This window comes from Falco punctatus, assembly GCF_963210335.1.
Source record: "Falco punctatus genome assembly, chromosome: 7".
Classification (NCBI taxonomy): domain Eukaryota; kingdom Metazoa; phylum Chordata; class Aves; order Falconiformes; family Falconidae; genus Falco; species Falco punctatus.
The window spans coordinates 55,918,795-55,933,463 of NC_137587.1; the positions used below are offsets into that span (position 1 = coordinate 55,918,795).

At 35.4% G+C, this 14,669-nt stretch overlaps 1 protein-coding gene across 3 annotated transcripts in view; it reads left to right on the plus strand.

Moving 5' to 3' along the window:
• Positions 1 to 14,669, plus strand: part of WDR72 (WD repeat domain 72) — a 123,235-nt gene that overhangs the window by 72,968 nt on the left and 35,598 nt on the right. For all 3 annotated transcript variants that reach the window (XM_080396621.1, XM_080396622.1, XM_080396620.1), the window contains one exon: positions 2,451 to 2,562. In XM_080396621.1, the coding sequence (XP_080252747.1) occupies positions 2,451 to 2,562 (112 nt within the window). The remainder of the gene's footprint in view (positions 1 to 2,450; positions 2,563 to 14,669) is intronic.

The window sequence follows — 14,669 nt, forward strand, 5'->3', positions numbered from 1 at the left end:
AAGGCTCAGCCCTGTAGAGGTTACAGCCTGAGCCATAACCAGGAATGATGTCTATTGACTTCTCTCCTTAGACCTACTCTTTATGAAGAGAATAGTAATCCTTCAAAGTAATTGATAACGTGTAGAAAGGCAATATAACGTAGTATAGATGTAACAGTACAGTTTGCCTCAACTTTCCTTCACTTGCCTTTTCAAATTGTTCTCTAGTATTGCTGCTGCAGTGTCAATTACCTTGCACTCCTTAATATCTGCATTTATAGTTGGACATATGCTATTTATACTTCTCATGCATAAAAGAAGCATAATTTTTGTCATATTTCACAATCCAGTCTATAAAACAGCTAGTATTTACAACAGTGGTTACAATTACGGGGGGAAAAAATGAACGTGTATGTTAGCAGGCAACAAGGTAGCAAACGTGTATGTAATGCAGAAGGGCATTAAAGAGAAGTATAAACCGTCCGAGAAAATGGAAGGTGCTCATGTAGATTTTTGTTAGAAACAGGCAAAGCTTTTGGAGACTTTTATACTTGGCGATAAAGATAGATGAGTTATATGAATTCTTTGGGAAGATGCAGTGAGAGGATAAAACTGAATGTGAAAGTCAGCATTGTGGAAATGCAGATTCAACAAAATGATAGACAAGTATCATGCAGAGATGTACGGGTGCCTCTATAGTATCATGTGTTTATTTTGTTTTAAGATGTTAGAGGAAATTACATTACAAATTGTACCTGGCTGGCATGCACAGCAGTGGTATGGGTAATGAATATCTGATCCAGATTAGTGACAGGGTCTTAGCAGATCAGAACACCATGAAAAACACATACTGTTTGTAATTCTTTTGTGTACCCCTGTAAGAGGTGGTTTGGCTTTTTTTTGGTCAAAAATTTTCCCAGGACAATGAAAACGTGTCTGTGTTTCTTTCTCTTTCTTAATTATTGTAGATATATTGTAAGAGTCTGCTGTAAAGTCAGGCTCTGTAATCCCCAAAGCTTAGGTTGTACGGATGTGAGGAATTGGTTTCCTCTGTAAAATAAAGTGCTATTTTAACAAGATGAAGGTTTGTGCTGTGTTAAAGCACATAGGGCTGAGTTCACTTGCTGTGAACTCTTACGCTGTGGACCTGATTATGGTATACTTGTCTGCGATAAAGGATTTTGTCACAAAGGACACCTACAGCCTTTGTTCTGCTTAATGATTTGAATTTACAAGGGCAGCTAGAAATGTGATTGAGGACAACCTGCGAATTCACTGTACTTGATTAGTGAGATGAAGCTGTCTCTCTTCCAGGCAGTCTGAGAAAGCCTGCATACATCAACTTCAATTCATATTAAACTTAAATATTTTTAATGGACTGTTTCTAAAATAAATATAATGTAAATGTAAAATATTTCTATATAAACATATTTAACTTAAAACATTCATATTCCATTTAAGTTCATATTTAAGTTGAGGTGGAATACACTGTTCTGGAAACTTCAGATTTTCTCTGTCTTTCAGGAAGTTTCTTGTACTTGAGAGCGAATACCTTCCTGAGGGGGGAAAACTGTATTTCTTTTCTGGGGGAAATACCAAATGAAGAGAAGGCACACGTGCTGCCATTCTGCAGCATGCTGAATTTTAGACTGAGTAAGGATTGCAAAAGTTTGGATCTGTTGTGTAAGGTGTTATAAACATCTCAAGTGTTTAAACTTTCTCAGTTCTCCTGGGGCTTCTCTGCTAAAGTAAAAAGAAAAGTGATAACTCCACCATACAGTCTCCACAGTGCTTTGTCTTAACACTCATATGTGGTGCATCAGTTATTGCAAGTGCCATTTATAGGTTGTTCATCATTCAGCAGATGTTCCTTTTGCGTAAGAGAAGTTTGAGAAATGGTATTTCTCTTGGTTAGACAAAAAAATACTGGTTTATCATGTTTGTGCTAAAGGAATTAATAGAGGATCACCACTAATAGCAAAACATTCTTTAAGCTTTTCAGAGAGAGACTAAATATCAAAAAATCTTAAAAAGTCAAAATACGAGTCCTTCTGCAGTCTATAAAGCATTTTTCTACATCATAGAAAAAATGAAGATATTTCTTATCAGCTATTATCACCATGTACTTTACTAATTTATATTGTCATGATCCTTTGGAATCAGGGAGGCAGTAGGCAGGTATTCTGGTTTTGAGATCAAAGAAAATGCATTTTTGATTAGTTGGAAGCAGGCACGATTGACAACTCAGACCATTTGATTGCTATCCAGTTAACTTATTTTTCAGTATGTAAGTAGAGACACATGTATCATACAGTTATCACTGTATGAAAGATATTGGTAAGTGTTGACTTTCTAATGACATTCACTAGAATAGTCTTAAAATTTTGTAGTAGTTATTTAAAATTGTCAAATGCTTAGATAAATAATTGAAGTACTGATAATCAGCCAATAATGATTTGCATTTTTGACAGATTATTGAGGCAATGCAAGCGGTGCTTCTGGCAGAAGTTCAAAGGACTATGAATACCTTGAGAAAAACTGCAATCTGCAGAGAGCCATTGGCCATAGTAGAAAATGGAAGTGGTAAGTTTTGAATGGTGCCAAGGACTGAGGAGGGGGATTTGCAACACATTAAAAATGTTTCTTTGCCACGTAGGTGGAAAATTTACTGGTATATTCTTTTACAAGAACTTTCTCTAGTACTCAGAACAAGGTAGGAGTAAGAGTTCATAATATATTATTTCTGTGTAAGACAAGCCAAACGGCCTATTTCTGACCTTATCAGGTGATGAGTTTTCTCATGTGATTGTCAAGGAGTTAAAGGACTTTCATACTCTCTCATCATCTCTGAACATTACAGAAGAAAGCAAAAACTTTCTTTGATTGTATGATAGTTCTGGTATTGTAGATACATTTGCAAATAAATGAAGCAGTGTGTTTGCAATAGTATCAGTAAATAATAAAAAATATTGAAAAGAAGTTTTACAAACTTACCAATGACATCAGAACTTACACAACACTAAAAATTAATTGCTTAAATTTTATAACTTCATAATGTAATATAGAATATTTTATTTTTCTTTTAGAAATAACCTCCCTGCAAGGAGATATCAAATGCATTTTACAATTACATCATATCTTTTTATAAGAAGCTTACTCTTTGCAACTTTACAATGGTGCTAATGTTTATGGTAAAAAATGATTGAACCTGAATTTATGTTATGAAGTTATACCTTTCTTTTTTTTTTTTTGAGCCCATTAGCTGAGTCTTAAAATTAAGTGACCTAAATTTTAGTTCCAATCTTATTAGTGAGCCTTCTCTTGGGAAACTAATTTATAATCTCATTGAGTGTGTGTCTGTCATGAAAATTTGTTACCAATCTGCTTGTTCCAGGATACTAAAAATGAACAGTGATACTTCAGGCCACAAAACAAAACGGTGTCTCTATAATTTGGACTGTTGGAATACAGTGAAACTCGAAACACTTTGAATAATTGTCATATATGTGTTTATACTTTGCTTACACGGAGAAGATATCTTTGAATCATTTCATTTTTATGTGGTTTGGGAGAAGATGTGTTCTAACCAAAACACGCCCAGCTGCAAAATTCATATATGAATTTGATTTCGAATTTCATGAATTTTCAAAGTGTGTTTCTATGTGGTGTTTTGACAAGGGTTACAACAAAAACGGAACTGGAAGTTGCAAATGCAGGTGTCTGCAAATTCCAGGTGTGTTTAGGTCTTTGGGTTTGTTTCAAAGCCTTCTCTACTAGATGAAAAAACATTTCTGTAATGCAGAGTGCTGGAATGATTACAAGAGCCTAGTTGTCAGTTGTTGCTTAATTCTAATTAAGTATTAAGGCTCACGCAAGTTGTGAATTCAGTGGAGTTACTTCAGCTTTCCTCTCTCTGAAAGGGGGATTTGGTTGTTTGTGTGTCTAGTAAAAGATTTTACTATCGTTTTGTTCTTAACCCTATTATTTCAAGGTTATTCAACAAACAACTGGAAAATTGCTTTGCTAGAAAGAGCACAGTGTTCATACTGGCTCGGACTTCTTCATACGTAATGATTTGAACTACATAAATATATCTTGTAAAGCAGAGTGGATTTTCTGACATATTATTGTTCAGCAGTCTAGTATATTCTGGAATAGACAGAAAACATCCAGGAAGGATGGGAAAGAGATGTTACACCATGAGCATTTAATATCGTACTAGCTTTCTTTTTGTTCTCATTTCCATTTGTGTTTTCCCTTGTTGCATTATTTACCACAGTATGTAAATACCACAAATGTTCTTGTTTTGGTTTGTATGGTTTTCTAATATGTGCTGCAAAACTTGATGGATTTGTTTGGAATCAAACACATTTTTTTTGTGATCTCTAATATGTTATAGAGTAAAACTATTTGTGGCATGTAATGAAATACAGTGGCATACAGAAATTATTAAAAACCCACCCAGGTGTAAGTCCACAACCAGTGTAATTACCAAGATAAGTAATCATTTTCTGGGTTTTAGTCATTCATCCAATAGGTATGTAGTCTTATATTTTATTAAATATTCTGTGTTTATGGGTTGTACAGTAGCTGTCATCTTGTGCAACAAGGTAAAGGTTAAATATTGTTTTGGGTTTTTAAGTTATAATTCAAGACTGGGAATCATGCATTCTGACTCAGAGTAAAAGTATCTGAATCTTGGCAGCCATAGTCATTGTATTGCATTTGTGTTTAGTTGGAATTAATAATTTGGTCTGGAGATGTGTAACTCAATGAATTTCCACTGAAGTCAACAGAAATTTTCTTTAAAAAGACAAACAGAACTTTCAGGATTTGACCTTCAGTTTTTATTATCTTCAAAGTTTATAGCAGGGGTCCTCAAACATTTTAACCAGGGGGCCGGCGCGTGGATGAAGTGGCAGGGAGTCATCTACGGCTGCTTGGTTTCCCCCCCCAACCCCCGTTGGGGGCAGGGGGGTCTGTAAATACCGGGGGCCGGATTGAGGACCCTGGGGGGCCGTATCCAGCCTGCAGGCCCTAGTTTGAGGACCCCTGGTTTACAGTATATTATGTAGTTGTTTTTTCAGAAAGAGCTGTACTCCTTAGGAAGCTCCTGCATCCATACTTCATAGTTAAAGGTGATAGCATTTAGACAACAGTTTCACTTGCTGATTAATTTAAAATGCCATCATTTTCTCTGTGGTTCCATACAGACAGAATTGTTTGTTTAATTGAATTTTTGAAAAAAAACCCAAACCCATAATATATTTTTTTCCAGAAACAAAGATAAGGAATTAAAAAAGCTATTCATATAAAGCATGCCAGAGAAAGGGTTAACTGTGTTCTGTCCTAGTACCTTCTCCTATTGTTGCTAAGAGGAAATATAAATGCAAACAGTTGCAATTTCTTCATGTTAATGTCAGAGATAATAATTTTGGACCTATTCCAAACATATTGATACCAATCTTACCATTGATTTCTGAAAGCTTTGCTTCAGTTCTTCAAAGAAACTGAGGTCCTTTTCAATTTCTTTTGAATTCATCATAATTTTGACAAAAAGTACATTGCAATTTGTGCCTTCTTGCCTTTTTCCTAAATGCTGATAATCTCAGATTAAGGGTACCATTTAACAGCTTGTCAGTGTGGTATTGTTTTCCACTGCCGTGTGAGTCAGAGGCAGTGAATGTAAAGTTTTAGGAATCTATTTATCCACTTTATTTACATAAACTAAGAGGAGGTAAATTTGCTGGCATTCTTCCTTCATTTTTCATTTATTGTATTTGATCTTACAACACACATACCTCATCCATACCCAGCCATGTGCAGAACTTCTTTGATCAGAGGGAAGAGGGTGGTAAAACCACCACTCTCATTCAATAGTCCAGTGATGGGGTACAAAGAAATTGGATAGTCCCTCCTGCAGTTGATGGGAACCATTCCCTTCCACAACAGCAATTCATTGCTTATCCTCAAGGCATTTTGCAGTGAGTCATCTACAGGATTTTTTCCACTTTTCATGGAGATCTCGAAGTATTTGCAAGGGTAAGAGTTAGAAATGAGATTCCCTCACCTCCAGGTGTGTGGTGCATGTAGGACTGTGATCTGCTTTTAGCTGCTGCGCTGAAACAGCTTCCTATGTGCCATTCTTGAATGCCTATTTCTTCTAATGCATAGGTAGCCAAAACTGTCTCATCTGAAACAGTGTTATAGCATACAAGTTCTGGAATTGTGTGCCTCAATTTTCTGTAAAATGTGAAGAACTGGATTTATTTACCTTTTAAAAAAATGTGAGGATAAATATGTTTAAGATGTTAATGCTCAGATAATAAATTGAGGAACTGATGTATGTGATATTCTAGGAATGCCAAAAACTGGAAAAGTGAAAGGAAAGCATGAAGTATAGGATGTATTCCTAAATGCAGATACTATTTTAACTGCCTCTTATATTTGTGAAAAAAATTAAATGTAAAAAATCACACCACTAAGACTAGCTTGCAATAAATTCTGGTTACCACTTAAAAATTCCAAGTTTAAGTAACTGCTAATGTTTCAGGCTTTTAGGTTTATTTGAAAGCTATTTAGCTATAACCTCATCTTTTGTATGTGGTTTTGGAGCTCTTTATTCAATTAAATAAATTGGTTCTTGCAGGAAAAAAAGCTTTTGCTGATAAATACTAGAGCAAAATTAATGGTGGCAATTGAATCCTTAGGTTAGTGTAAAGAATTGTCAAAGACTTATCTAGAATATAACAATATGTTTTGTTAAAATGAGGAGTCCACTTGGTAATGGTAAATCAATGAAAGGCGGGATATAACAGCTTCTGTTCACTAGAAAAGTGTAGTGACCTGCAGCAGAGGGTTTCAAACACTTCTATTGTAAGGGTTTCAGAAATCTGTCCAGTTGTGGATAACTTTTTTTATGTCAACTCTTAGGAAGTCATTCTGTGGCTGTGTCTCTCTAAAGCAAAAATGAATCTTGCCTGCCTGCAAAGTCTTAAGCTTTTGTCAAGGTAGTGCAGATAAGGAGAAGGGTTGTTCTGTCTCCGATACTTTTTTTCGTATTGCTATCGTGTTACAACCTAGTTCCTTTTCCTATTAGTCCAATTATACGTTCTAACTCGGTATTTAAAAACAAAAGACACCTAAAAGTCAACCCTGAATCTGAGTGTTAGTCGATTTGGACCACTGATATCACAAAGATTACACAGAATTTCAGTGAAAATTCGTCCTTTTTTGCCTGATCGCTGGGGAAATAACTTTCAGGGGTGTAAAACGCATTGATACTCTTATTTAGTGTAACTATATTAAGGTAATATGTGTTGTTTGTGTTCTGGTGAAATACCACATGCCCAGAAAACTTTGAACATCATCTTGAGGAATCAATGTCTGGCTTAACATTTTATGTTCAGATAAATGTACATTTGTCCTCATATCTTTACATTTCCCTTACCATGTTAGTTTCAAGTTTGGATTTGGGCTTGTGATGCATTCAGTCTTTGAAACTGCTTGCCTTGCTGTGGCTGGGTTCCATATCCCACATGAACCAAGTAATCAAGTAAAATCTGGAAAAAGGTGTCAGGACAAAATGTGCTGGAGTCCTAGAAACTCACATAACCAGAAAATGAAAACTGTAGGTGCAGCTTTTGGGAAATGTTTCTCTTGTGGATTGACTACTTGTACAATCAGGGATTAAATCAGTTCAGGGGAGGGGGGGAACTTGTGGAATGATTTCTGATAAAAGAAGAAAAATCTTAAGGGAAGAGCAGATTAGGGTACAAAGGAACTGGATGTGAAAAGAAAAAAATCTAGAAAAAATGGAGAAGAAAAAATTATAATAGAAGCACGGTGATACGAACATGTACAAAAGATTACCAGCTTTCCAATGGAAATCACAACCAGGAAACTGGTTGCTGATTAAAAAAATTCAAGAATAGAATTTGATCCTATGTCTGATACCATGAAGGTTATTGAGATTAGTTGGAACCAGGAAATGAGGAAATTTTGACAGTGTGCATTATTTTGGATTGAAAGAAATTGTGGAAAAAAAGATAATTAAATGCACACAGTTAAGAATCCACTAATCCCAGCAGCATAGATTTTGAAAAGCATAAGAGAAAACACATCTTTTTTAAGCACATTCCAATCTCATGAAAGAAAAAAAGACAGTTCAGTTGTCTGGAAGAAAACCAAGTACAATAAGAGGCATCTTTCACTATGACAGATATCCTAAAGAAAAGTGAAGGTTTTGTGTTAGTTTTTATAACCTATTTGTTAAACTCACAAATTTTACTGATATTGTGTGTGTGTATATATATATATGTATATGCAGATATTTGAAGGAACCTAAGGTGATTTACCCTGTGCAGGCTGTTTACAGATTTTATTGCTTTAGAGGAACCAATAGTACTTCCTGCTGCTTTCTCAGATGAGTTTGTTTTTTCTAGGGTATTGGGTTAAGTATCTTCTGTTTGGCATATGATGATTTAGAGTATGTCTCCAGAGCTTATGTTTCTACTGGCCAAAAAATAAGTGCAACAGGGCTAATAGATTGCACTTAGCAGTGATGAAATTAAATTTGCATGAACCCACTCTTAATTCTTTTCAAGAACAACATTTCCACTTTATATCAAAATTCTGTTTACAAAATATATTGGAGCTGATCTGGGTAGGTCAGAGTCCTAAGTCATATTGAAATATGAATCAGGCCACCATTTTTGTGAGGTAAGCGTAGGTTTTGGTAAAAATGAGTGCGAATGTTGACATGAAGTAGTTCTTCACACTTCAAGAATTGTTTTCATACATGGAGCCTCCAAAATGTTCTTCTGAGCCTTACAATACCTGTGATTAAAACATGTAGTATTTCAAATTAAATTGATCAAAACTGTCCCTCTTCCTAAGTAGTCTCTCTGTGCTTTGAACTATTTCTGAGCTTTAGGATTACTTTTAGGGCAACATCTGAGCCAAACACTCCAATCATACTTTCTTGCAGTTGTTATTTTTCGACTGATTTGACTTTTGGCTTCAGGTACCTTCCTGCCTGGCATCTCTCACATCTTTCCAGTTCAGCCCTCTTCTCCTGTTACATGTTGCATATTCAGCCCAGATTCTTCCAGGCTGTTTTATTCCTTTACATTCTCATCTTCCACTTAATCTTTTCCTGAGAAAAAAGAATGTTAAATATTATCTGCAAAATGAAACTTCCTTTCTCTGTCCACTCTATTCTTATTAGTGCAAATATTTCAGCCAGTAAGAACTGAAAGTTTTTTAGATGGAACTGAAGTTTTGTGCTCTTGGACAAGTTCACGCACATTAACAAAATTCATTAAACTATTAGACTTGCTTCAGGCTGTTTTAAAAAATTCTCTGGCAGGCCAATTTTGTGTGTGCGTGCAGTAGCAATAAGCAGCATAAGAAATGATTGTATAATCAACATTTCAACACTATTAATGAGAATTAGATTCATCTGTAATCTCATTTTAGTCTGTGAAACAGCAAACCAATTAATCTAGCATTTTTGTGATGAATGGACTTTGAGTATAAGCTGGTGACAGCAGTAGCTTTCCTCTGTACTGAATATGCATTAAAAATGAGTGTATTATATCCTAGTTTCATATTACAAATATTTCCAGTAAAAGAATACAAATCAATGTTATATTTTACCATCTAACCTGCAGTTTAACTATACCACTGTATCATGTCCTATATATCCAATTAAAGCTGTGTTTTGATCCAGTAGTCTTTAATATTAGTGGTCAAGTACTAAAGGAAGTAAGCTTAAAGACTTATTCTAGAACTACAGCTTATTTCATTCCATGCGTCATATATTTTACCAGAGAACTCCTTAATGTAGCAGAAATCAGATTTGGTGTGTATTTTTACACAAAATCAAATTGTACAGGCGCCATCTCGGATTCCTCCAAAACATTAGGAACAATAGGATTCGCTGGTCAAGGAGAGGCAGTAAGGATGGCATGTATTCTAAATTCAAATCCACAATGTAGTTTGGATAGTTTTATTTTCTATGTGATTTTTTTCAGTGTTTGCTGAATGGGAAGGATCTCTGATGCCTTCTATTTCGATCTTTAAAAGTAAGCACACTCTTTTGGGGGGCTGTTAATACAGACATATAGAATTATCACTGGTTCATTTTTAGCCTTTACTGTTTATTTAGAAGTTCATTGGGTAAAGACAAATACAACACAAGTATTCCAAAGGTTTGAAAGCTGGTTCTGAGTTGGGGCTTCAAAATAACAAGCAAAGGAACTGCAAGTACTTCATGTTTAAAGCAGTGTCCCCAGCTTTTTTGGAGCAAGCCTGGTCTCCTCTGTCTTCTGCTGTTTTTTTTTTTTCAACAGCCACTCCTTGTCACACCTCCGTGTTCTGCATGGCTCCTTGCCTATATTGTTCTTCTTAGTCAAACACAGTGTTCAGACTTGCTAATAGCATGTCATTTGTAATCCTTATAGTTTAGTTGGAACCCTGCTTTTTTTAATGACTAATATAGTATACAGAGCTGTGTGGGTCAAATAAGCCTCCTGATGTTCCCTTAGAACTGGAAGAGATGTAAACATAGCATGGAAAATAAGTAAGTTATAATGTACTATTTTAATTTCTTGTATGTCATGCTTTTCATCAAGCTGTGTCTGTATAACATAAGTCTTCATCCAAAACATAGTAGAGAGAACAGAACCTGTTGGTTTTCACTCTGGTTTGGTTACGTTTTGAAGTTTGTCATTCTAATATTTTACCTTAGCAATGCTTAGAATCCTTAACTGCTCAGATTCTCTCCTGTCCGTTGTCCATGCTGTTAAGTTAACTCACAGGCCTTAATGGTGTTTCCCTGTTTCACGCTATTTGTCCTTCTTTCACTCACCCAGCTTCTGTAAAAGCTTGTGAATAAAACAAAGAAGAAAAAAAAAAAAGAATATTTTAGTAAGTGCCACACTTCCTCTAGAACTTGTGGTAATAATTCTTGAAAAAGCTGGACATTTTCTATTCATGAGAAGCAGACTGAGGCGGGAGAAAAAAGTACTTCTATATATAGTCCATTATTAGTACTGAAACAGCCCTGTGCCTATAGCCACAGAGCAGGACACTATCATAGTATTAGAACATCTGGTTTGTATTTATAACACTCGATCTAGGGTTTTTCTGGGCTGTATTCATGTTCTGTAAGCTCCAGCCTCCTGTTACTATTTTTATTAATTTCTTCCTATAAAATGTCTTTGCTGCTTGATGTTCATGTACAATGTTATGGGTACACGAAGGTCAGGAAAGACTTCAATAGGTCTTACCCTAGAAGGACTGGAGAGATGGGTACTTTTCTGAGAAAAGAGGGGTTCAGAAAAGGATGGAGAAGGGGGATGACCCCCAGGTGGAAGAGTTTTCTTCTCCATATTATGTAATTATACTGCTGCCCTGCTTGGAAAAGGTTTGCAGGAATTTGGCAGTATTTTTTTCTTTGGGCTCTGTTGCCTGGCTTTGGCTTATTGGGAGTAAAATCTTGCTGAGAGGTTTCAATTGCAGTTAGCTATGACTTCTGTTGTCTTGGGCTGTCGGTAAGCCAGAGCAATCTGCAGTGTGCAGTTAACATTAGTCTTCTTTCATGTGATCAGAATAGCGTTTATTTAATATTGCTTTTTAGGATACGTGAAGCAAAGTACCCCCCAGTTTTGGATCTTGTATATTTGAATCGTCTGGAAGATACAGAATTGGTTCCTAGACTTAGTCTGTAACTGTATTTGAAATGTTCCTGTCCCTGAATTTCAGATCATCTGTCTCCCCTAGCTTATATGAAAGGAAATTATAAAATAACATCAACTCTATTATTTAACTAAACAGTAATACAATAGTTATCTGGCAGTAAGACAGGTTAAATGCTTTAATAGCATTGTTAGTTTTTAAAAAAAAAATCCTTGCAGAAAGAGAGAAATTACTTCAAACTACTGTTAATTTTCAGTAAAATGGAATTTTTCCATTATGTTTTTAGTGAAAAACACAGTGAAAAGTGGAACTACTTTATTTATACAAATCTTCTTTATTAGTATTGAAGTTGAGAGTCTAGCTAACACTTATCCAGCAGAGCAACACAACTTAACAGTACTTGTCTCTAATAATGAGAGCAAGACATCAGTCTCAGCAAACAAAAAATGAAAGTAACTCAAAAGAAGGCTTTCTTGCCTATCAAGCTTATCAAGAAAACATTGAACCAGTTGGAGGTACGTATATAGCCATCACTATGTAGAACATATATCAGCAGAACTGTTACGTTTCGGGACAGAGAATGTGTTCACATCCCTGTGTGCAATTCTACACCTTCATGTATTTTTAGAAGTCTTAGTACATCTATTTATATTTTATGTCCCTTCTGTAATCCAGAATCTGTTTTGCTTTTTCTATAAAGATGAGCTCAGAGTTGTTTCAAAGCAGATAAAAATTACTAGTAGAAATATTGTTTCACATTTGCATGGTACATTGAACGAATCAGCACAAGATAACTTCCAAATTCTGAAATTTAGTAAGGATATTGTTTAGTATTTTCCTCTCTCATACGTTGTTCATATTTAGTGTTTCATATGCTTTATTTTAAGACCCAAAATTTTAAGACCCAAAGTTAGATCTACCAAGTGTCCCATCTTCAGCATTATATTTTAGTTCTTCAATTGTATTTACTAATAAAAATGGTAACTCAAAATGTCAATGAATACAGAAACCTTTTCAGTACATCAGAGGAAATTTTTTCTCAAATTCAAAGTTGTATCAGCAGAAGGCTCCCCCACCCCCCTCCCCTTACTCTTGGAAAAATTCAACTTGTGTCACACTTAAGATACCTATCACTAACTCCCTAAAGACCAGATGCCTGTATTGTTCTCTTATGATGGATGCTAGTCACATCACCTGCTGCACTACTAGAAGATGCTCAGATAGCCTAGTGAAGAGGGTAAAGAAAGAACCTGAATCCAGGAGGTATTTTCAGTACAATAATTAATAGCTGCTCTATGTATTCTTTTCTTCTCTACCACCCTTGAATGAAGATAAGTTTTGGATTTCCTTTTTCCTTTTCTTTTTTGCCTTAAGCTCCAGAAGTAAATTTAAAAAGAGAGAAACAAAATGTATCTGACATAAGTAAAGCACGCCTGCTCAGTTTTATGTACTGATAACGTTCTAGTGCTAAATTTTCTGTTTCTTTTGGAAATGAAGAGCTGTCAAGGTTTTGCATCTTACCAGACTGGAGAGTTTAGTGCTGACAATGAACATAAATCTTTGTCTTGACTGAAAAGACAATCTATTTTTTTTATTATGTAAGTTAAGCAGGCACTGGTTTTAATTTGTGTTTTCAGGAAACAGTAGCATTTTGGTATAAATCAGGAAGGTCTTTCAAATATGTGTGTCCCAGATAACCTTAGCAAATTAAAACCATCCTCAACGCACAGAAAAGAATTTGTTATTTAATTAGTACGTGTCTCTTGGAAGGTTCAAAAGGAGCCCCTTTCACTAGTGACCATTGTTATCCATGTCAAGGTATGATATATAGTATATTATATCAATTACAGTGCTGGCAACAGATATATTAAGGAATAGTAAAAAAAGATCATGAGTGTAAACCTGTGCTTTTCTGTAATGACATTTAATGGATTAGTTGCATGGTTAGGAACGTTTTAATACAGGACCTGTATGGAGTTGAGGACTTATGTCAGTGACAAGCACACGGTAAATAAAGCTAAAACATCAGTAGAAGGTCTGATCTAACAGGCATAGCAAGCAGATGCACTTCATGCGTACGCAGACAGCAAAGCATGTCACAAAAAAAAATGGACTGACAGACAGGGCAGAACCGTTGTTTCCAATCTTCTTGTGATAACTGCACATAGCAGCAATATTTGCAAAACAATTTCTGTAAAGTTCCATGGGTTATAAGGAAGTAGTTTCCCTCAGCCTGGAGTAAGCTGTTTTTTTGTAAAGGGTCTTTAGTGGTCAGCACAGACGTGTGCTGGTTTTTTAGTTATGCTCTAATCCAGTTCACAGATGTTATAAGGCAGTGTTCTTTTTCACTCATTGACTGTGCCTCTTAAAACGTGCCTTTTACCCTTTATGTTCTACTGCTCTACTAAAGAGGATTTAAGGAATAGGGCTACTTTGGAATAATACCCCCGGTTTCCTCCACTGTCCACCCCCTTCCACCCCTACAAGTCCTGCCAGAGTTGCTATTGCAGTTTGAACCTTAACTGTGTGATGCAGATGCATTTTTCCTAAATTGATGAATGAATAATGTGACAAGGATAATCTACTTTATGGAGAAGCAAGATTGATAATTTTGGGATCAGTGGTCAGGTATATTACAGTATATTTTTTGTCTTAAAAAGAGACACTTAATATAATATATTTGTAGAACCATTAGATAGGCATATAAGAATAAAAAATGAAGAATTTTCAGTATTTTTCCAGCTGTCTGTGATATTTGCAATTATATATTTTAGAGTAGAATGCGGGGGGAAGCTGCCCCTTTTATAAAAGATACTGTTGTAGTGTTCAGTGCTTTTAGGAGTCAAGCAGTAAAAGCCTTGCAACAAAACAAAACCCTTTAAGAACCTTGTTTATTGAATTCTGTTGGCTAAAACTGCCAAAAATAAATTAATAGCCGTTACTACTGCAGTGCTTTTTTGTTCACAAGAAAAATACCTTGACATATT